Source organism: Amblyomma maculatum, chromosome 9 (genome assembly GCF_055883805.1).
Source record: "Amblyomma maculatum isolate TAMU_Amacu chromosome 9, ASM5588380v1, whole genome shotgun sequence".
Lineage (NCBI taxonomy): Eukaryota > Metazoa > Arthropoda > Arachnida > Ixodida > Ixodidae > Amblyomma > Amblyomma maculatum.
In genome coordinates, this window is record NC_139352.1 from 28,349,677 (window position 1) to 28,373,589 (window position 23,913).

The following is a 23,913-nucleotide window of genomic DNA, read 5'->3' on the forward strand; positions in this document are numbered from 1 at the left end:
GCTATCATCATCAGTATGTGTTAACGCTAGTCGGCACGTTTGCGCTCTTTTCTTTTTTTTTTTCTCCATGGGTGTAAAGTTTCGTCACGTGCATAGTGGAGTCGCGCAAAAATAATTACCCTACTTTCCCGTTGCATGTTGTTCACGCATTTGCCATGCTATATATCATGAAACACTACGAACGCCGCTAGAGTGGTCTTGCGTCAACTAGCGCGACTTGGCGCGACCGTTAAGTGTATTCTAGCGCTCTAGCCACCCTAACCACCCTAACTGCCCTAACGTTCAAGTAACGTTGGTTACAGTACGTTGTCCACGCTGGTGAAGTGTGCGGGATAAGAGGCAGTCGTTGCTGTTCGGTGATGCAGTTTGACCCGCAGCTCAAGCATAGGCTGCTGTAGTCTGTACGTGACATTCTAGTTACACTTCTGTAGCCTTCATCGCTGTGCTTGAGAGAAAACGTTTCTGACGAGTTCTTCGAGAACGTTTTTGTGACCGAGGCATCGGCGGCATTGTTCCTTGACACTGCCTTTCGACGAGCACGCAGACTTCCATGTGGGGCTTCTAGCGGGACTGACAAGCTAATCTCGGCCAGCCATGCCCGCACCAGACAGGTTAGTGATTTAATCCTGCCATGCTTGCGCATTTCAGCGGGACAGCATACTGGCGGGAAAGACAACGCGCTGCACTTGCTGTTTGGGATTTGGGTATACGAGAATTAGGCTCAAAACCGATTGTCTATCGACTCGAATAACCATTGAGCGCTGCTACACGGGCAGTTTTTGTCTACAAAGTCAGCGGAGCAGCTCGGAACTTTGTCTAGCCTGCACTCAAAATGGAGGCCCAATTGGGGAAATGCATGATAGAATCATACTTCCAAGCAGAGCAATGACGTAGACATGCAATAGTGTTGGTATCCGGTGCACCATCTGTCCCTGCACCTTCTGCCTGTTATAGTGTGTAACCACACCGCGACGCCTCGATCCTTTGGGCGGCGATTAGTGAACTCTCCTGTGGAAGTCCACACTTGATGGAGACTTGTTGTGATACCACTCCTTTCCACCTTTGCCGTCAGCTCACTAAGCTCGGCAGCCCCGCCGTGGTGGGCAGTGGTTAGGGCGCTCGACTACTGTGCTGAAGGATGCGGGATCGGATCCCGGCCACGGCGGCTGCTGTTCGATGTAGGCTCGGGGGCGGAAGTGCTGCTCCATTTGCTCCATTCTGCTCCAAACTGCTTTCCCTGCTCCATCCTGCTCCAAAATGCAATATTGCTACAAAACTGCTCCACACTGGCTGCCTTAATGTTCTGCCATCAAGGTTAGCAGTACACGGAAACAATGTCGCAGCACTGGGGCAAATATATCACTGGGCACAAATGAAATTTTTGTAAGGGAGGGAAGCACGGAGCATAATCAATATTTGTTCTCAAGTAAATTTAGATTGAGCCACAGGCGATTGAAGGGAATAAAAAAAAAAATTCACTATGTGTGTAACATAGCACCTCCTCTCAGCCTTTTGAATCACGTGTGGAGGGAGAAGCGAGAGCAGCAAGCAAAGTAGATACGGCAAGCTACGGTGAGCCTTTAAGAAACTTGTCTGACGGCAAAAACTGCATGAGTTATCCTTATGGTTCTGCTATGAGAACAAGCAGGCACTTCACCATTGAACCTCTTTGTCAGTGACAAGCTTGTCAGGCCTATGGCAGACAAAATCGTACTTTAAGCGTCATGGGTTGGTACACCAAAGGTGTCGATCACTAGGAAGCCTCTCAAGAGTGTTGGAAAGCCATACTGGGCCTATCGCCAAGATGTTAAAAATGAGCCCCAGCATTGCTCAAGCAAAGAATGATAGAACTATTGGCAGGAGGCAGTGAAGTAAAAATGCTGAAGGATGAAAAGGTTGCCCTTCAGTGCCGTCTATATTTCCTGAAGGCACTACGACCAGTGTTCAAGAATTTATCAGCAGAGGCATAGGATCAAAGAGGATATGCACAAGATAAAGAGCGGGAATGCCATGCCCATTAATCTGAGCTCCAAATTAGTGGCGCTGCTTGAGCGCATCGAAGTAGTAGGCTCGACATTTGAATCTGTCAAGTCAAAATAGGAGAATGCTTTAGGTCACACTAGATGTTCAATTATGAAGTGCACCAGCAAGCGTTCCTTTTGCTGCGGTTCTGTTCCAAGTTGTTGACCGTTTGTCTTGTCAATGATGAGTGCAAAGTTGGAAAGGCATTGAACTTGCATAAAAAGGAATCAGATTAGAGATTTTGTATTTCAGAAAGAGAAAACTGCAGTTATCAGAGGCATTTAACCTTAGAAACCTGCTCCAAAACATAATTAAACTGCTCCAAAACTCGTTTCATTGCTCCAGTGGCTTTATTACTGCTCCCAAAGTTGCTCCAAAATTCTCAAGCCTGCTTCCACCCCTGTGTAGGCAAAACGCAAGGCGCCCGTGTGCTGTGCAATGTGAGCGTAGGTTAAAAAATCCCAGGTGGTTAAAATTGCCGCAGCCCTCCACTACGGTGTCTCATAGCCTGAGTCGCTTTGGGATGTTAAATCTCGCAAACCAAACCATTGTGCATGGCCTCACGGAGCTGCGTATCCTCTGCACTGAGGCCTATTCTGTGTGTGCAGTGTCCTCATGGGCATGTACACACAATCGAAGGTTTTTCAAAACTCTGGAATGCCAACTTGCAGCGGGCTCAGGGTTAACTCTGTGATTTCTGTGCATTAAGTTAGAACAAAAAGGTTGTCTTCTCTATGCCACCCAGCATGAAAAACCATGTAAACTCTTGCAGAATCCCTTTCCACTTAGCCCAGCTTTGTATCCTTTGTCGTACAATGTCAGCATACATTCGATGGAGCATTTGTGCGAGTGCAGCTGGTCTGTAGTTCAGTGCCTTCCTGTCCCCAGCCCCTTATACAATGGAGTCACTTGAGCTGTCTACCGCAGGTCAGGGATTTGTGCGTTCATGATCACATGCTCTAGGAGGTCCAAAGCTTGTGGCGTTTTTGACTGGCCAGCACCTTGACTAGACACGTAGGGATTTCATCGCATCCTGAAGCTGTATTAGCGCTCGCATGTGATGCTGCTTGTTGGTGCTTTCCAAACATCATCATTCCTAAGTCTGTCTCTCCGGCATCAGTATAAATTCTTAAGTCTTCCACCGCTGCTTGCCCTGCTAGCTTCAATCTTTTGTGACAGGTTTTGCAGGCTGGCTGTTTGGGGCTGATTGGAGTGTGGAATCTTTGTAGTGCTTTAGCTACTGCTCTAACAGAGGTGCGCAGTCTTTTTCTGTAACGGCATCTACATTGGGTGCCTCTGAGTGGCAGCTAGGGCAGCCGTCTGTTCTGAGCGGCTTAGCCCTAATTCGCCTCCAGAACTTCTTTGGTGCTTATCGGTCTGTCTCCTTATGCTCAGTCATTAATGCACATTGAAATTTCTCTATACTGTATGACCTCTGCCGCCTCTTGTTTGCAGGAGAGGTAACTAGCCCATGCCTCTGCTATAGCACCCACATCTCCACTTCGGCACACGTGGCAATGTGCACGTCGTGTCTTCCATGCCACTTCTATAGACTACATCATAGACTAAACATGAAGTATAGTGGCTTGAAACGTGGCGTCAATGTCGTTCACATTTCCTTTTGGTTATGCTTTTGGAGTATAGCACTTCAAAAGTGTCGATGCACCTAAATACCTTCAGTAAGCTGCGGGTCAACAAAACCTAGTTTGTACTTTGGGCATTATGCAAATGGCGTTGCCCCGCGGAAGTGCTCATAATTCGATCTGTGCGAATGATTTTCATCAGCAGTGTGTGCCATTTGTTAAGGAGCTTTGCCTAACGTGGCATAGTGTAGCCTTTCATTCTGCTATAAAGTGGCCAGCCGTTACACATGCTGTTGTTTAGAGCCTGTTTCTGGCAAGCTTTACAGAGTTGTGAAGGTCAAGAACTGCTGCCTCTGGTTCTTTAACAGGATAAGGGATGCTATCGGCTGGTCTACATTCTCGTTGATGGCATGCGGGAAGGAAATAGGCTTTGTGTGGACAGATTTGATCAGCTATGAGGCCATCTACAAAAATGCATCACAGAGGCAGCTTGCCTTGTCTGTTGATGACCACTGCCATTGCTTCAAAAGCCACTTTAGTTTGCCTTTGACAGTCACCATCTTCTCCTGTGCCAGTGTCAGCGAGCCTTTTGAAATGACCCCTGCTTCTTCGTGACATCAGTTTGATTGATGTGACATCGGCTGTCTCTGACTGAGCAGGGTTCGGTGACCTTGGCTGCTTGCTTTGGCAGATCTCATTTCTAGTGCATCGAGCTGCCAGAGCTGAAAAGCTGGTGTACATCTGCGCTCTGGTACTTCTGCAGTGTTGGTTGCTGTGAGGGGCAGCAGCTTGTTTTTTTGATAACATGAATAGGACATAAAAACGTGCCTGATTGTAGGCACGAATCATGGGTGGAGTTATAATAAGTGCAAAAGCTAGACCCAGTCATTCATGACCCTTTGCTGTGCATTGTTAGTAATAAGCATGTCACAAATGAGTTGTTCCGGCACATGTAAAACAGCTCTGGCATAAATAGAAAAAATGCAAAGCAAAAAAATTTGCTGCAACGAATCAAGCGCATACAAGATATGCCAGATGCGTTTGGGGGAGCATCATCGATGGAACAGTGATACTTTTGGCCTCTCTCAGTAGTCTATAGGGCTTTGAATATTCTCCTTGCTCTTTTGTCCAAATATATCTTTACAATTTGTCGGGGATCGTTAACTCTTTATGTCCTCTTAGCAAGTTATTGTTCTCTTATACGGTTGTTAATGCATTGCCCTGTCAATCCAATGTAACAGTGACCACATGGCAAGGGGATGCAAGTTAAACTGCTTAGCTTTGCCAATTTACAGCGGATTCACTTAGTGAATGAGCATGTTCTCTTAATCGGTCGTTACTGCATTGCAGTGTCTAATGTAACGGTGGCTACATTAAAAGGGATGCAATTCAAATCAACCACTTGGCTGTGGGAATCTAGAATAGATCTCCTTAGCGAATAAGCATGTTCTCTTAACCGGTTGTTAATGCATTAGCTTGTCTTTCCAATATAACTCCCATGACAAGGGGATGCAGTTCAGTAAACCGCTTGGCTGTGGCAATGGGCAGGGTAGTCTAGCATGCTTTCTGAGCAGCCCCGGGCTTGTCACTGACCTTCCCAGAAACTACCGTGCTACTTCACTGTAGCGTCGTGAAGCTGCTTGCCTTAGTTTCGACATCTGCCTGCAGTTTTGCCTTGTCTGCCTCTTTGTGCCCATTTACTTCCCCCTGCAAGGGACTCCACGCTGGAATTGTCTCCCTCCTGACTGTGCTCCGACTGGGGTCACTTGTTCGTGTCATAAGTGCTTTCACACGTCCTTCCAGTTCAACCCGCTTTCTTAACTCTTCCTTGAGCTCTACCACTGTCTCCTCCGCTGGTTGGCCTTTGCCCCCTTCCATCTTGACCAGCTCTACCACCTGTGCCTGTAGTGCCATCCTTTTCTCCTGCCCAACCTGCAAGTCCCTCCCGAGCTTCTGAACTTTAGTGATCAGTTTGATTCCAGCCTCCGAACGCTTTTTGATTTCTCACGCACAGCTTCCGTGGAAACTTAGAGGCGCGTACAAATGACGATACCATCGTTTTAGCTATAAAGGATGACTGGGGTTTTTTGCCATGCGAGTATATGTTACACAGGTTGCTAGATTACAAGTTAAAAAAATGCTAGAACGAAGTTTCTTCATACTCCCCCCGGAATGAGCTTCAGGTCATTCACAGGTAGTCTCCATGGGGTAGAGAAACTGGATCGGTCTTCTTAAAATGGTTCCACCAGGTAGGCGCACCATGCAGGCTCTTATCGGTCCATCACGCCCGACAAGCACATTGACCACTTGTCCAATTTTCCACGGCTGTCTTGGCAGATGAGGCTGATGAACCAGCACAAGAGTTCCTTTCAAAGCACTAGATGAGCTTGACACAGCAAAATGAGCGGAGCGAATAATTGTGAGGTTTCGCGCGGCCACCTAAGCCAGAAGTGATAAGCCAGACTGGCGATACCGCCAGCGGCGAGTCAGCTGACCCGGTGATGGAGACATTGACTCTACGCTGCTGCCCGGGGACAAGGTCGTTAAACGCTTTCCCACGATAAAATACGATGGAGTTAGTGGCTCCGGCTTGTCAGCTTCTGTGGATACGTAGGTTAGGGGTCTTGAGTTGCCTGCAGCCTCAATTTTGGCCAAGATTGTTGTCAGCTCCTCAAGTACACAAGCTATTGCCTAAAACTTTCTTCAGAGAAGTCTTCACAGAACGGACCATTCGCTCCCAGAATCCGCCCCACCAAGCGGCTCTCTCGGCAATAAACTTCCATTTTATCTGGTGGTTTAAGAAATAACTTCGGATTTCTGTTCCACGTAGTGTTGTCGACAGTCGTTTGAGATCTCTTGAAGGGCTCTGGAATGTCTTAGCATTGTCCGAAAATCACTCTACAGACTCCTCTTCTAGAAATGAACCTCTTAACTGTCATTAGAAAATTGGGAGTAGACAAGTCAGCCACCAGTTCAAAGTGCACTGTGCGGGTAATTGCGCATGTGAAAAATGACGCTGTATGACTTCTTGCTGCCTTGATCCCTTGTGTTCAATGGCCCGGTGAAATCGATGCCCGTCGCCTCGAATGGTGGATCCTGGGTTATCCTGTCTCGAAATAAAGGGGTGACTGGCTCAGTAGCAGGGCGGCTGTTGAAACGATTGCAAGTCAAGCATTTCTTCAGGATCTTTTTCACCATCTGTCTTCCTCAAACTACCAAAACTGCTCCCTCAGTTCTATGAGAGTCTCAAGTGCGCCTGCGTGTAGAAGGCGGCGTTGGGTGGCGACCGTTAAAAGTTCAGTGAAATGATGACTGGCAGGCAGGATTATCGGATGCATGCTGCTATAGGAGAGGCCAGCATTGCTCAATCGTCCCCCAACTCTTAGCACGGCGTTTTCATCGCAGTAAACTTTCAAATTCCGCAAAGGAGAGCTGAAGGGCAAGCGTGATGCGCGACGTACGCACTCTAGCTCTTCATGGAAAGCCTCTCTTTGCACCTGACGTGTAAGACAAGTTTATGCTTGGGTGACCTCTTCTTTCGTCAGATATCCATTGATTTTCTGATTAGGCCTCCTTGAATTGTGCAAGAATCGCTGCATCCATGCAACACCACGAACAAGTCTGTTCAGGGAGCTGTGCCGGTGCAGCGGTAAGACAGTTTCCTCTATTGCTACGTTGTGCACTTGCACTGATCCTCTCTCTTCCTCTGCTGCTGCCATATCGAAGTCATTTTCGTGCCTTGGCCAGGCGATGGGCGGTTCCTTGAGCCAAGTAGGTTCATCCCACCAAACTGTCTTTGACTTGAGGGCTTTGAGGCTCTCTCTTGTCAGAAGGTCGGCAGGGTTCTCTGCTCTTGGCCAGTGATTCCAGGCTGTTGAATTTCTAGCCCCTGATTGGCCACTGTTGCGCTGACCCGCGAACCCAATGAAGTGCAATTGTAGAATCACTCCAGGGATGCCATTTGACAATTGGTATGTTTATTGACTGCATCAAATATTCCTTCAATCTCGTGCGTGCCAGCATTGCCATCAACTCCAATCTCGGAAGAGTGAGCTTCCTAATCGGTGCCACCCGCGATTTCGATAAGATCAGAGTAACGGCTGGTGCAGTGATTCCTGAAGTGCGCAGGTAGGCAACCGCCCCGTAAGCCTTCGGATTAGCATCGGTCCATGCTTCCGTCGTTGTGCTCCGTGGTTCTATCGAAGTGCGGGTGTGTTTGTTCATTTTATGAGGGGCCGGGGTTCAATCCTCAGCATAGGTTTCTGTTAAACATTTTGTAGCGAGAGCTACGGTGCCCAGTTTCGCCATTTCACCATGCCTGTTCGAAGAAGAAAAAATTGCAAGGGTTCAATGCTGCTGAACCAAATGTTGAGTTAAAGCATTAGCTGCGGGTGACCGAGCATTCTTTTTCTTCTTCCTCAGCTCACATATAATGCCCCGCTTTAACCAAGCTGTATGACCGTGCCTTAGTGGCCTATAGGGGTAACGTGAACACCAGGGTCCTAGCAGGCTGATTCTGACAACTGTCCCATGTGAAACGAGAGACCTAAGTTGGCAGCTCTTGCCGACCGCTTGAGTTGGTAGTCCAGCTCTCACCCTATTGTCACGTGGGTAAGACGTGGCTACCGGCTGCGCTACGCTGAAGGCTCGAAACCTAGAGTAGTATTGCTTTCGCAATAAAAATTGGCTGATGCTTAGCTTTGGTTAAGCCTGGTAGGTTGCGAAAGTAATCTTGGCTACGCCTTAGCACGGCTTGTGGTTCGTCACTGGTGAATGAACACGTGGATACAGAGTCAGCTTCGCTGTTCAGAGCATCCATCATGCTCCAGTCTGGATTATCGTCAGATGAGCAGAATTCACGGGAAGATTGATGTGCCTGCCTAGCTGCATCTTGAGCACGCCATCGAGCAAGACACTCTTCAGGCTGTTCATCTGTCTCCGTAGCTCGCCGTTGCTTCCTAGCAGCAGGGAGGCGACACGTCTTTTCCTGCGGAGGCATGGCGACTGACTTGGCAGACGGGGAACGCGAGTATTCACCCCTGGCTTCGCCACCTACCTCTCTATAGTGGCGTCAAAGCGAGCGCAGCGCCTTCAGCAGAAAGAATGCAATGCGCTGCGTCTTCACGCATGGCTACCCGCTGCCGCTACGTGACGACTCGACTTGCTAGCCCGTCTCTCCTGGTATGACGTCAGAAGTCTAACGCGCAGCACCATCTAGCGGCAGGAGCGCGGCGACTCGACTTGGTAGCCCGTATCTCACCCTGGTATGACGTCAGAGGTCATTCTAAAGGTCAAACGTGGCTACCGGCCGCCACTACGCGAAAGGCCGTTCATGAGCGTAGTATTGCTTTCGCAATAAAATTAGTTGTGGGAGGCAGTAGCTGGCAGCTGACATGGCCGAGCACTAGGCTTCCTGGCGTTACGTTTGGCAGGAGCTGCCAACTCGGGTCTCTCCTTTCATATGCCAGAGTGATATCGCAACTAGCCCGCTAAAACCTTGGTCTCATGTTACCCCGAGGCCACGTAGCACGTTCATATGGCCCGGCTAAAGTGGGGCTTTATATGTTGGCTGGTAGCTTACGCTACCGCGTCATCGCGAAGGTGGGAGTGAAAACGGAGAAAGAGGTGCCGTAGTGGAGGGCTTTGGACCACCGTGTAATAGAGGCTTTCGCCTCATCGCACTTTGGTGGTCAAAAGTGCCCCCTATGGCATAAATAAAGCTGAAACCATAGAGTAAACTACTATGCGCAAAAGCTATGTTTTTACTTTCAAGCCAAACCTAAGCGTAGCCATGCAGATAGCTCTCGCGTAACCCCAGGTTTAATCACAAGCTAAACCACAGCCAATTTTTTCACCGAATCACTAGGTAGGAAATCTAAATGCGAGCCATATATAACTCTGTTCTTTTATCAAACTGAAATGACTTGTTTGAAAAACACAGCGCTGTTTACCTTTTCTGAAGGGACAGTGCACCAAAATTCTTTTGTTCAAGACTGTCTTCTTCCTTTTCATGCTTGATAAATTGAATTTTGCACAAAAACAGAGGATAGACTTCAGGTGAACCTCTGAAGCATAAGTTCCTAGGTGCTACAAGTCCACAAATACCAATTATTGAATTTTTCATCAAAAGGCACTCTCTGTCTCTTGTGCGCCATTTGCTCTGCCATTTTTGTAGTAGGGCAACATTTTAGAGCGGTAGTATGGAATACTATATAATTTCAGCAGTGAACAAGCATGAAAACCGGCAAACTTTGGCATATACAGGTGTACGCAGTCAGACTAGGAGAGCAATATCAACAACTTCAGAAAAATAGCATATATAGGAGCACAAGTTATACACTGAGCTGTACAATATTAAGGCTAATCAGACAGGCAACACTAAATAAATCTTTTTTTTTTAAGAATTGTCTGGTACGCCGGTTCCAAAGAATGAAGTCATATGGGTCATGTGGTCTATACAGAGATGGGAAACCACAAGGCACTTAAGATCCTTGCAGTATTTAAACATAATAGATAAATCAAAATGCGAGTTGAGATAGCAATGAAACAGGCACAAAGCAAGATATGTACAGCGGAAAAAGTTATAATTATCGAGACTATGAACAGATGAGTTGGAACGAAGGTGATTGCTGATGCAACATACACTGTATACAGCACCTTACTATCACAAGTGGCTATGGTACTGTAGTGTCTGCGCTTAGGAACCTTGCAATATTTTAACAGTATAGGTATATCAGAATGAGAGTTGAGACAGTAATGAAACAAGCACAAATATGCACGAGGGAAAAAGTGATAATTACTAAGACTTTGAACACAGGACTAGGAATGATGGTGATTGTTGGTGCAACATACAACATATATGGCACCTTGCTACAACAAGGGGCTCAGCGGCGATGGTGCTAGGGTCTCCATAGCCTCAGTTGCTTTGCTTTAGGACATTCAAACTTAGTAATAGGCAGTAATACGGCCAAACTATCACAGTTTCACAAATCAAATAAAATACCAACTAATAAAGCAGGAACAAGTGAGTAACAAGTAAGAAAAATTTCAAACATGATAACTGCACCATTTGGTAAAATGAAGAATTCTAACACTGGTCAGAAAAATAAACTATTTGTATACCTTTATATAAGCATCACATATTGCCATGTATTAACATATCTGCAGTGAACATGAAGATGGTGACAGAGCAGTAATAAGAGGGGTAACCAAACTGCATTTGAATAATACTTTTCTGCATCAAGTGCATGGGGCACTACTGGCGGCAAATAGGAAAAGCAGCCTTCAAGACAGCTGGACGAGGCTGCAAACCCCCACATTGACAATGCAGCCTCTTTGCACTTCATATAGAATATATAAAAAAAAGGTGGCGTACAAAAGCACATCAATAATAGCCAAAATATGGAGGGGACATGACACAGTTAGGTTCATAGAGAAGATCTGGTAGGCGTTTAATATAAAGTATGATGTGCAAAGGAGCATCTTTTCTTTACCAAACCTCTTCCTCCTTTTTTGCTAACAAAGTGTCCTCCTAAATTACATGATAGAAGTGGTTGCCCATAACCACGTGACAGAAATAACACTTTTCTTTTTCTCGTCTGTAATTATGGAGTTCCCTCAATATATCTTTCTCAACCCGGCTGTACGAGCCATGGTATTTAAAAACTGCTTTAATTTCCGGAGTCCTCCACTACGGCGTCTCTCATAGCCTGAGTCGCTTCAGGACGTTAAACCCCACAAACCAAGCCAAACCAATTTTTATAGCAACTGTGCCAAAGCTGTGCCTTGTTTTACAAGCTTTGCGAAAGGGCTTGGAACTGTCATATTTCCAGAAGACGTGAATATCGGGTGCAGTAAATTTAAGGTCTGAAAAATATCTCTTGTTAATGGTAGCTTCAGTCATCGACTTGAGGCCATTTAAAACTGAGAAAAAGACCATAATGCTATCAACAGCCAGTTGCATGTTTAGCTTGTCGGGAAAAAGTACCCCACCGTTTTTAGGGTTTGGCTACTGCACCCAGGGATGCGGGATCGAATCCCAGTCCTGCTTTTCGATAGAGGCAAAACGCAAGATATCCATCAGTGTCCTGTGCAATGCCAGTGCATGTTACAGAATTCTAGGTGGTCGAAATTTACGGAGCCCTGCTCTATGGTGGCTCCATAGACCGAGTTGCTTTGGCACGTTAAACCCTATAAACGAAGCAACCTTGCCAAAAAAAAAAAAACTTGTGCAAAATAACGAAACACCTAAAATTCTTTTACTGATATCTTTCAAATGTTTCTCTTGAACTCGGTACCTAGATCCAGTGTCTGTGCCGCCACCATGCTTGCTTGGCACTCGTAGAAGCGATGCTGAAAATGGTCTAGGTTGTGGGTTCATAATAAGCACTTAGTTTACATACAAAATCTTTCTATCTGTTTCAAGTAAACAACCCTTCTTCAACATTTCTTGAAGTTAGTTGGTCAACAACCTTTTGGAGACCTTTAAAGAGAGCGGACAATCATGTGAACTGGAAGGCACTGTGGCCGCAAGCTAGCAGGGAATCTGCGTTTTGCTTCTGCCGGGGCGAGTCTGCAGCTCCTTCCAATTAATTCTAAGAGTATTGGCAAGAAAATTGCCATTTTAAACGTGGGTCAGGGCTGCAAAGGATTCCTATAATTCCATTTTGAAGTAAATGGGGGTGTAGCCTGGTGCCAGGGGCTGCAAAAAACGTTTCTTGAAATCTTGGCAGTTGCTTGCAGAAACGTCCAATGGTGTCTGTGCCTGTATATATTTTAACCTTTTCCAGCTTGTAGCTGTGCTTTTGTCTTTTATATTAACTTTAGAACAGGTACACACATGGTTGGACACTGCCTTTGAGGTTAGTTAGGGTTTCAAATGCTAAATAAGTGTAGTAATACTGGCAGACCGTGTAGTGACGGGACGCAATCACAGCACACTTCAGTAATGCGCAGAAAAGGATGGAAAGCTGTACTACAAAACTATAGGGTATGTTCGGTTTAATTACAGCATAGTCTGTTGTAAAAAAAAGAAACTTCTAAATTAATTCTACTGTATACATTAAACTAACCAAAATAAATTTGAGTAAGTTATACGGTTAGCACATTCCTGAAGGCGAGAGACGAGATCTAGATATATTAGTGAAAGCAGTCTTTGTTGTTACAGTGATCGTCGATATAGGTAAACTTTGGTGTATATTAATTGCCTGGTAATTGGTGCATTGAGGATGTAGTTGTTACTGTAATATGCTGTTCTGGGGAAGGGATAAAAGTGTTCGCAAATGCTAGCCAGGGCCACTTTAATGTGCCTGCTGAGGGCAAGATATCTTTGACTGCAGCTATAACACTGGATTGGAAGGCAGTGGATAATTGATGGAAGGGAAATTAATTGGGCTTTTGTTGCTTCAAATTTGTATTGGCATTACTATGGCGGTGTTGAATGTTCTGCTGCTAGTTCAAGAGGTATAATGAACTAGCAAAATAATGATTGTTCATTGCTTTGAATCATATGCAAGTCAGAAAATGTCCCGAAGGATTTTGAGATTTCGGATGCATCATGTGTGTCAGCCAGCAATTGTGCTAGGACTGGTGCCACAGAAAGCTTTCAAGCTTATTTATATTTTTTTGTGGGTGCAGAGGTTTAGCATCCACAAATAACATTTGCATCATAGGCACAGGTTGCTGCTAAACTGCTTATTTCAACTTATTTCGACACTACTTTTCATAACCAATGCAGAGAGTAATCTTGTGCGGCTACATCCCTGTCTCTGGTTAACCCACCATGATGGCTCGGTCGGTAGTAAGGGAGCTCGAATGAACTTGGACAGGCATAAAAAGGCATCGCATTGGAGATTTCGTATTTTTCTGTCAGAAAGAGAAAACCACAATTATCAGAGGCATTTGACCTTAGAAACTGGCTCCAAAACAATTCAAATGCTCAAAAACTCTTATTACATTGCTCCAAAGCTGTTCCAAAATGGCTTTATTACTGCTCCCAAAGCTGCTTCAAAATGCTTGAGCCTGCTTCCACCCCTGTGTTTGGAAAAAAGCTAAGCTAGTCCAATCTCGTAAGCTTTAGGGTATCGAGGCTGCGCACTTAAGCTCTGCATTGCATTTGAGTGGAACGTTAAGGCATGTTAGCTTAACTGAAACCCATAATATAGCATCACACAAATATACAAAGGAAGAAATGGTCATGATGAAGCACTTCATCCTGTCCATCTGTTCTTCGAGTTTGTTTGTATGGTACAGTACCAACTCGCTCAAGTTTCCATCCTCTTAAGTGGAAATTTAGGCTAAACAGGAGTGTGCTCGTCTTTTTTTTTTCTTCTCATTTTTAGAGATGGCATGGAGAGAGATGGACCTTCCTTCAGGGCAGAGGCAGGGTTCGACGCTTTCCTCCGCAGTTTTCCTTGCGTCGACATCTCCAGTTTGAGGGAACTAGTTGGGCGATTCAGGCTACAGTGGAAAAACCTTGCCGGCACAGATATCGCCCATCCCTGCTCCCACTCTGGTGACAACTCAAACTGCTGGATTATTTGCTTGCTTTCTCCACTCAATAAATTTCTCCACAAAACTAATGTTCATGTTACTGAGCATGCACCAGGTTGCTTGACGCTTGGCAACATCGGTGCTAAGAAAGTCGACAAAGAGATTCTCGAAATAGACTGGCTTATTGGCAGCTTCTTGGGACTTTTCCTACTGAAGATGCATCGGTGCGTGCAGCGGATTTACCTTGACAACTCTCCAATTTTCCTGTACTATCCGGAAGCCCTGGCCTCTTCTATTGCTGCTGCATCCGGCCTGAGAGACATTTGCTTTCGCGTGGAAACTAAATTGCCAGGGGAATACAGTGCCTTGTCGGTCATAGCTGCACTGAGACAGGCCAGGGAATTGGAAAACCTAGACCTTTCGGTGTTTCGGCTTAACGTACAGACCTCGAATGCATTGTCACAGTTGCTGTTGAGCAGCAGCCGCCTTCGCTCCTTACGGCTCATGCCGGTCATGTCCCCAAAGGCTGCTAAAATTGTGATGAATGCTATCAACAGTTGTGCTTCTTTGAGGGCACTCTCTCTCCTCAGAAATTGCCATGAATCCTCAGACAAAGTGTTCAAATGTCTGGCGAATGTCTTAGCAACGAACAAGACCCTGACAAGTCTCACTGTGACTAGTGTTACAACCAAGGCAGCACGCAGGATCCTTCTGGCACTGCATACTTGTGCTCTTGAGCACTTGGCAATGGACGGTCAGACTATTTGTGACCGGAAATTCCTGCTGCCTGAGCTTCACCCATGGGCCGCTCGACTAAAGTCACTGCGGTTGTCATTTGACAGTGTTAAAAATGTGCACATTTGTTCCCTTGCCTTCGCGCTTCTGGCAGACTCCTGTGTGCTCGAGAAGCTTGACATTTCCGGGTGTGATTTCGATGACTTGGGAGCCGCGTTGCTGGCACGAGTCCTTGTTAAGAATCGCAGCCTCAAGCTACTGTGGCTCGATGGTAATTTGACGGCGGAAGCTATAAAACCATTTGTGTCATCCTTGGCGCAGAACTCTACCATAGAGCGTGTCCGGCTAGGCTCTCTGGACGTGGACGAGGGCCTCTCGTTTAACCCAGTAGAGCGGATGATTGGGCGACTGGTCACCTCGTGGAATAGGCAAGGCATGAAAGGACTCTCCCGTGCACTGAGGAGCAACAGCTGCACTGTCTCTGCAATCAAACTCTATTGGACGAGAGCTGTGTCCGCCACTTGTGCTTCGCGGGTTTTTCGATCCATGTGTGTGAACAAGCACCTCACAGAGCTAAGCGTGTACCTTCCCAACGGACAGGATTTTACCTTGGCCATTATTTATTTTCTGCGCAACACTCAGTCACTCAGGCGGCTCAAAATTTCGTCTGTAGCTACACGCTCTGAGATTGTGGGAGAGGTGCTGCACGTACTGTCAGAAAACAATTCTATTGTGGACGCCCGGTTCCCCGACTGGACACTGTCCACAAAGAGGTCTGCAGATGCTCTGGAAGCTGTGCTGATGCTGAACAGGCACCTCACCTCTCTTAGCTTCAAAGGGCTGGACTTTGAAGGAAACATTCTGAGGCACTTGGCACTTGTCATGACGGACAACTACATAATGACAGAATTGAACTTTACTCACTTGTGTACCTACAGTGAAAGCTATGCTCACATTCTTGACATCCTTACTAGAAACCTGAGTTTAATGAACCGCGCTATTCTTTTTCTGAGGACCGATGCAGCGGCCTATCTTGACGATTTTCGCAGGGTTTGCAACAGCTATGCTTTTGAGACTAAGTATGCAGCTTCTGAAAACATTCCTTTGCAAGCAGCCAGAGGCACCATTGCAGCTGCATTAGATTGGTATGGTTCTGGCACTGAATAATTTTATACTTCAAAGCTGAAGATGTATGCATGGGGGCATTCTTTAGATGTCCTCTAACTGCAGATCTTAGTGTCGTCTGCATTAAGCGCTGTTCTTGCCTTTGTGGGCATTCCTGTAAGCTTTATAGCAAATGTGTCATGCTTCATGTTTCTGTAAATAATCGTGTGATGACTCGTGATGAAAAGAGCTGTTTAATATCTAGTATGCTCTTCATAAAGCTGTTGCCCCAGACTAACAAACCAAAGGGAATTTACAAGGAAATGTGGTGGTGGAATGATGTGGATCCCCAGAAGATAGCGTTAGATGTTAGGAGATACCCACCATACTTCTGGTGCCGCACCGGCTGCTTGTCAGTGGCCTGATCACAGTGATAGTTTGTTCCTTCCTTCATTCAGTGCTGTACTATGAACATAGCCTTGATTGGATTATGCCACCATGTCAACCTATGAGATGTGAAGCTCTGATGCATACTTGCCTGCCTATTCACTATGATTTCATTCCTCAGTAGGTGATCCCAGATGTGTTTAGTGGAACCTCAACAATAGCGCTTAATGGGATGTATCTGTATCGAAATGTCACCGGCCTAATCAGCCATAGTTTGTATCTTCCTTCATTCAGTGCTGTACTCTGAACATAGCCTTGAATGGATTATGCCATGTTAACCTATGAGATGTAAAGCCCTGATGCATACTTAGCCCACCTGTTCACTCTATGATTTCATTCCTCAGTAGGTGATCCCAGATGAGTAGTGGAACCTCAATAGCACTTAACTTTTTTCTGTCCACACCTATTCCCATCGATAGCCCGCTATCGATAGTTCCATGGTTCGAATTGTCCTGTTTTCGAAGCGCTCCTTGACAAGTGGCATCATTCAGTGGGAAAGAAATTCTTTTCTCAGTTTTGCTTTTGGTTTTATTGCCGTGCGCGCCCCTCCAGATGGTCTCCGGGGGTCAGGTGATCAGCGCCCCTTGTTTACATCATGGCGCCAACGTCACGCGCTCCGGAACCGTACCGTTTCCGCGGAAGTTGACGCATCGAAGAACTCATTTTAGGATGCGAAACTACATCAGATAGTCCCGAAACGTCAACAGCCATACCCTAATAAGTTTCGCTTTCGCCCCCGAAAAGTTCTTTTGTTGCACGCTGATCGGAAGAGATCACGGTTTGAAGGCCAGAACCGTTATCTGCAGGGTGACAACGTCCTTTGTGCATTTTCTGCTAGAGGGTCGACCTCGACTACTGTTTTCTTTCCCAATACAGTGAATACTGTATACATAAAGCTTGAATTTGCTGCAGTGCTGCATTGGTCCCGGTTGTAAAAAACATATTTTGAAAAATCTTTGTTGTATTTGTGTCAAGAACCTTTGATGCTTTTGTGTGTTAGTTTTTTAACCACAATTACTTGCTGAGTTTTTTTTCATCACTTACGCAATAAATATGTTGATTGTTACTAAGTACCATTATGAAGAGGATGATACCAGACACTCTTGTGCCAAGCAAGTTTTGTTAACGAAAAAAAATATTTAATGACAACTACCCAAAAACCACCCCGTTTTCCGCAGACAGGAAAGTGTTAATGGAACGCATCTGTGTCCAAACTTTGTTGTTCTAAAAGCTGATTGGCTTTTCATTGGCCTAGCTTAAAACATGGAAACCTTATAAGGTTTAGAGTATTGTGGCTGCGGACTAAGGCTCTGTATTGCAGTTGACTGTGTTAAGGTGCCAAACTGTGACAACTTCTTGTTTGCGACGTTAAGGCATCTCAGCTTAACCAGAACCCATTACATAACACACAATGGAAGTAATGGTCATGATAGAGCACTTCATTCTGTCTGTGTGATCCTTTGTGTGTTTATTTTTACGGTGTTTTGTTATTCCCTGAAGCGGCAGTTTAGGCTAAACAGGAGTTTGCCTGTCTTTTTTTTTTTTTTCTCATTTTTAGAGATGGCTTGGAGAGAGATGGACGCAGGATCCTGCTCGCACTGCATACTTGTGCTTTCGAACACTTGCAGGGACTCTGGAACTGTTTTTTGACGTGGGGGGGGGGCACATTTTGTCAGGTCATAATTATTTTTCAGGAAATTTTGATTTTATTTCTTGTTTTTTTGTTTTATTATTTTATCATTTTATCCTAATTTCTGATTAAATTTAACCCCGAATTTACACTTTGCAAATTTAGTTTTACGCAATTTGAAAGCATGTTTTACCCCTAAGGAAGAATGAGGCCATGAATTGTTCACAAATACGACCTTCTAAAACACTATCACACTTCATACTTTTAAAATACTCATTACTATACTCATTCAAAATTACCAACATGATTCAAGTTCAAGCAATCGAAAAGCTGGTTTAAGAGAATACATAACTTCAGGGAGCCAACAAAAGGCTGTTCAAGGGTCCCAATAACTTGCCTTCAGATTCTTTGCAAGAAGAAATTATGTTGGCTCAATGGTGCCCTGTTCTTGCAAAATGTCAATTTTCACCTCCACTGAACATGCCAAGGCAACAGGTAATGACCTTGTTTTGAAGAACTGCTTATACCATAGCTTAGCAAGCCCAGGTAGACAAGAATGTTGTATCCTGGAACGTCTTACGAGAAGGTTTTATATTTTTCTTAGATATTCCACAGTCGTTTTGTCACTGTCACGAGTGCGCCAAGCCACCTTCTTCTCAAGATTCTTGATTCGCTGTCTAAACAACTAAAAGTGGCAGCTTGCAGTTCACCCCGTTATTGTTGGGAACGTCAACGCCGGCACTACCCATTAGTGAGAGGATCGATCTGCCCTGACCACGACCTAGCAGGTACTGCCGTCGTGGTTGTTCCGGCCACGTTGTGTGAAAGGTGACCTTGCTGATGAGGGTGCACGCCGCTCTGGTTCGGAGTTCATCTGAAACTGCATCAAATAGTGGTTCATGATCAAGTGAGCAGTTACTCAGACCGTGTGCAGAGGTTTCAAGGTCGTACAGCATTGATGAAGCTGACACATTGTTAGGTCCCAAATTGTGTAATTGAAGCATCTGCGCTAAGGCTACGTAAAATAGCTGCTTTACCTTGCTTCTTTATAGTGATGCAGGCCTTTTCTAGGTGCCCATGCCGGTAGCAATTAAAAGTTGCACGTAACTTCTTGAAACAGTCATGTCTGTGTATTTTGTTTGTCACAGCTATTGCCAACAGCAGCGAACTATTCAGACTTTTTCCAAACTTATCTCCCTGTTGTGGCTCTGTTTGTGCGAACAGCTTGTCTGGTGCACTTCTTGATGGGTCGCCACATGCTTTCCAGAACGTGAGGTCCTTTCCAGTGAACCGGCGCTCTTGTAAGGCTTTGTCACGAAGCATGACCACCAATGGGAACATAGTCGGGTTAACAAGCGATAGCGACGACACTGCTTTGGCTGACTGTTCAGTGGCTGCTGTGTTTGTATAGGCATTGTTCCAAAGTTGCAGTCAGCAGCCAGTTTACAGTTCTTTCTCCAGCTAGTCTCGTCATTCGAAGTGAGCCGGCTGCTGACTTCAGATGGCCGCGGGTTTAAATGCTTCCTCAGTGCAGCTACGATGGTGTAGTACTCTAGCAGACCACGGCAGCTGGCATGCTTGGCTGGACCACGGCACAGACAGCGTCATTCGTCTCCTCCCCGCGCAGCTTGAGCAAGTGCGGGTTCTTTTCTGTGCGCTCTCCGTGACACTGAAGCCGAAGTAAAGCCATTGAATTCCGGTATCCGTACGAGAAAAGCGAGTGTAGTCAAGGTGTTGCATGGGAAATATCCAAGAATATTGAGAAAGCACCACAACTGCATTGTTAGGACACGACTACATTAGTACAGACACGTAATTCGGGTTAGTTTTGAGCGGAGAGCTGTATTTTTGACGTTTTCTGACTTCTGAACGGCCGGCGGGTCAGAGGCAACGCGCTCCCGACTGTGAGCCGGCGGGTGTGACGTTACATTTACCTTCAGCACGTCATGGCCGTCGTCGCCTCACCTGAAGCTGGTTGACCGGCTAAGATACACGCAGTGTCGGTTTACCCAGGTTGTGCCGTGCACAGTGCTGAGAAATGTGGAATGCTGCATACGAGGGAGGTCGAGGAGGACGCTACAGTTGTTTGTGCGCTGGGAGGGAACGATGAATTGTGCGCAGAAACACGAGCAACAAAAAAAAACACATCCGTCCATGCGCTTTGAGTGCCACAGGGGAAAGGAAAAATGAACAGGTGCGACCACTTGTGACGAGGTTGGCTAGGGAGGCAGGTAAATGTGTCGTGTTATCCCGTTTTGTCGGAGCTTTCGTAGGAGCCTGCTAGGTGTGGTGATTTGAGAAATATTCATTAAAATACTTACTTTCCACTCATTTCTGTTCATAAAGTGAATTGTTTTGTTCACTCCCAGTGCAATAGCTATTATCTGTGCTGGAAATCTCGGCGGCAATTTTTTTATTCAGTATACCTTTAACGCTGCACTGGGATCTGCTTCCTCGTCACCACTGTTATATCAACGATTGACTTTACAGCAGCCGATTTTTGGACGCAAGCAAACTATTTATTTACACTCGTCTAAACACCACATGTTTTGTGCACACCCATTACTGAGTCACCCGCGGGAATCCCCCGCATAGTCTAGGCTCCAACTTAACTATTGTAACGTTGGGAGATATTTATAGTAACAGATAAGGTGCACCAGCTGCAGCACTGAGAGAAAACAATTGCGCCGGTAGAAGTTGATCTACTGAAGGTTTACAGACATTACAAAACTGAAAAAAATTTTGAGACAAAAATTAAGAGGTGCTGAGTAAAGAAGGAGTCTATAGCATCCAAAAAAAATCTGTTGTATATTGCTACTACGCAAGACGTTAAATGCAGAGGGAGTAATTGCATCACTTTTTTATGATAACAGCACATGAAATGTGGAGTAAATTTAATATTTTGACCAGCCACCCTCTGGAATATGTGGGGCCACCTTTCATTATCCTTTCTCGTCTTATCACGACATTTAAATGAAAGAAAAAAATTTCATCCGAACACTGTTATTTCTGCATAATGAAATAAAACAGCGCAAGGAACGGGACGAAACACGAAGGAAGGGAGACAAAGACACATGCAGTACCAACTAGCCCGGCAACTTGCACTTCTGAACTGTTATTTCTCACCACTGTTCAAATAAGACTTATTTCACATCCGTTGAGGAATGCTTTTGCTACTTACAAGTCCCTGTCGCCTTCGACACATGTGTTTGTTGTGCTCCCAAACACTAGCAGGCAGGCCAATTTGAATGAACACTTGTCGGCTGTTAAAACTACTCGCGTGTACACAAGGCTGCGCAGAAACAATGCTCGGCGTTGCAGCTTACAACATTGAGTACCGATAAACGGGCACTCGGGTCTTAGTCACCAATGTGTGAACATGCTGCATAATATAGGTTCGATAAAGATTCCTACACAATCATTTACTGCGTCCTCACTCCAACGCTCGCAGAAAGAATGTGGAAGAAAAGATATTTTCCCCGTTTTGGCTGTTCCCTCAGTCCAGAACCCCTACTATTATCGCCCTAACGCGCCCTCCATCTCCACTAGCAAAAAAAAAAAAAAAAAAAAAATCAGACTACAAGCTTGTTGTCAAGACACCGTAGGGGTGGGGAGGGGATAGGACGCTGACCCCTGCCAAACCTCTTGCCACTGCTGACAAGAAGGGTGGGGTGAGAGTGTATTGTGAGCAGGGGGAGCCTGTACATTGGAAAACACATGCGTGGCTCTTCACGTGATCTCGGCTCTGCTGGGAGTTCACATTGTACCCGACACGCTGAAACCGTCATCAGGAAAAGCGTGCTTCACCCTTTGCTACTGCTTGTCGGTGCAATTCTAAAGCATCTCCCCTTAATTTATACAGTTGTCAGATGTGGAGGTGGAGACGGGAACAAGGGGCGAAGGATGGGCTCGCTGCGGTACGCTGGTTAGGGTCATTGTGCGGTTATGGGTAAGGACGCGCGTGTACAAACTCGACACAACGCCTCCACCCTCTTTGTACTGCGCCATCTGCGCTCTGGTCCTGCCAACCAGGCCAGCTGCCAACATGAGAAGGCAGTGCAAGACATTTGAGCGGCGAGAATTTCAATAGGCTGCTACAGGGGAAAGTATGCACTATGCACGGCCACGCCAGTTCCACGGGGGGCAAGCTTTGGTGCCAGCTGTGGCAGTTAGGTGCACCTCAGCAGCCTCCGCTCTTTGAAAGCGCCAACAACCCCGGAACTTATGTGCCCGGGCTTAGGATTCGGGACGTCTCTAGTGAAGACTCGCAATGTGCGAACTGCAGCCTAAGTACAGAAGCGGGGAATGCGCTCTCTTCGATCCTCTCCATATCGCGTAGTCACTGCCCTTTTCTCCTTCCCACCCCCCCCCTTGCCCCTGTCTGCACGCCATCAGCCCCCATCTTTGGATCTTTGTAGTTTTCTTGTGTCGGCGAATGCCTTGTTTTAAGTCAACGACGGACTTAACAAAGATGACATTGCTATTTGCAGAGCTCCTTATATTTTATTTTCAGAGGCTATAGTCAAAGTACAGATATTTTGAAATTCGATGCGTCGAAAGAACGACTTACTCGCACCCGTAACACAGTCCCCTTCGGGGACTTGATTTTCTTCGAAATTTAACTCGGCACTCCATCAAAAATTGAAGGCACGGCATCTTTCATCAGACCGGCTCTCCTCTTTCCTGACATAAGGACATGGCCATCTATTTCGGAGGACCGTGTCCTGAGAATAAAATAGGGAGCAAAATGCTTTTCACATACATGGTTTGTCGGCTGCAGCACGCGGCTCTTTGTCATACTTCCAGCCTGGCGTTGTCATATGGTGCCTTGAAAAGCGATAACTTCTCGGCGCAGGACTTGTAGCTCGTATTACAATACGGCACAAAGCACTTCCCCATGTCACCACTGCATCAGGGCAGGGTGAAAGCAAAGCACGAAACACCAAATTAAGAAACGTGACTCACAGAATAGCCAGACATAGAAGCAACTTAGGCACGCAGGGGGATGCGGGCCTTTAGCGGAGCCGGGCCTTTGTTTGGTGCGCACTCTCTTGACTCGCCTTTTAACTACAACACTATCCCCGCGCCGCCGAGGCGCGCCTCTTCCTTGCCGTCCGCTCACCTAGCCTATATCTTACACTGTGGTCGTGATACAATGCCAGCGTCGTCTTCCTTTGTGTAGTAGCACTCCACTGGGTGTTCTCAGCCTGGCACAATTGCATCTGTATGGTGTTCCTGTGCTTGACGGCCTCATTTATGGTGAGTGACCAAAACTATATTTCTGGTGCAGGTACTGCAAACGGGTACACGACTGTGTTTGGATGCCAGTGACTTGCACATAGCAAAACACCTTCTGTGCCTACCGGTAGTTTTCCATGGTGCTGAGGCATGCCTCATATAGGTGATTTTGCTCTTCGTGGGCCTCAAACTTTGACCACCCCATGTCGCCCTGTATCGCCTTCACAGCAACTTGTTCGTGGCAGCCTAGCGCCAGCCGGACCACTTTGAGCTGTATGCGTTCGAGCCACTCTCATGTGAGGGCAGATAGGCGCAGGGCGGTATTAGTGAACGTCAGGTGTACATGCTGTTACGACCGTGCATCATCCGCACTTGCGCGCTCTATTGTTCGCCTGTGGGCATGGATAAGTGCTGTGCATATGTGGTGTTGGTACAATGGCTCTAAGTGAGCCTGTTTCCAGGAATCCTGTTTTGTAAGCCTGTTTTGCTTTGTGGACACCCTGCAAATGCCAAATTGACCCTGTCAAGAGAACGTCTAGAAAAACACAAAGAAATGTCCCCCTGCGGGAAATAGCCGGAAGTGCTTTCGTTCAATTGTTCACCCTTCCTGTCGAGAAGTGCTATCGTCCAGTCAGGAATGCCTACTGTCCAAAGGAGACGACA

The 23,913-nt window shown here is 46.2% G+C and overlaps 1 protein-coding gene across 1 annotated transcript in view; it reads left to right on the plus strand.

The window, feature by feature from the left end:
* Nucleotides 1–77: 77 nt before the first annotated feature.
* LOC146178700 (uncharacterized) overlaps nucleotides 78–23,913 on the plus strand; it is a 63,626-nt gene continuing 39,790 nt past the window's right edge. Inside the window, exon 1 of the mRNA XM_084578460.1 lies at nucleotides 78–611. Coding sequence (XP_084434586.1) covers nucleotides 595–611 — 17 coding nt within the window. The 5' untranslated portion in view covers nucleotides 78–594. The remainder of the gene's footprint in view (nucleotides 612–23,913) is intronic.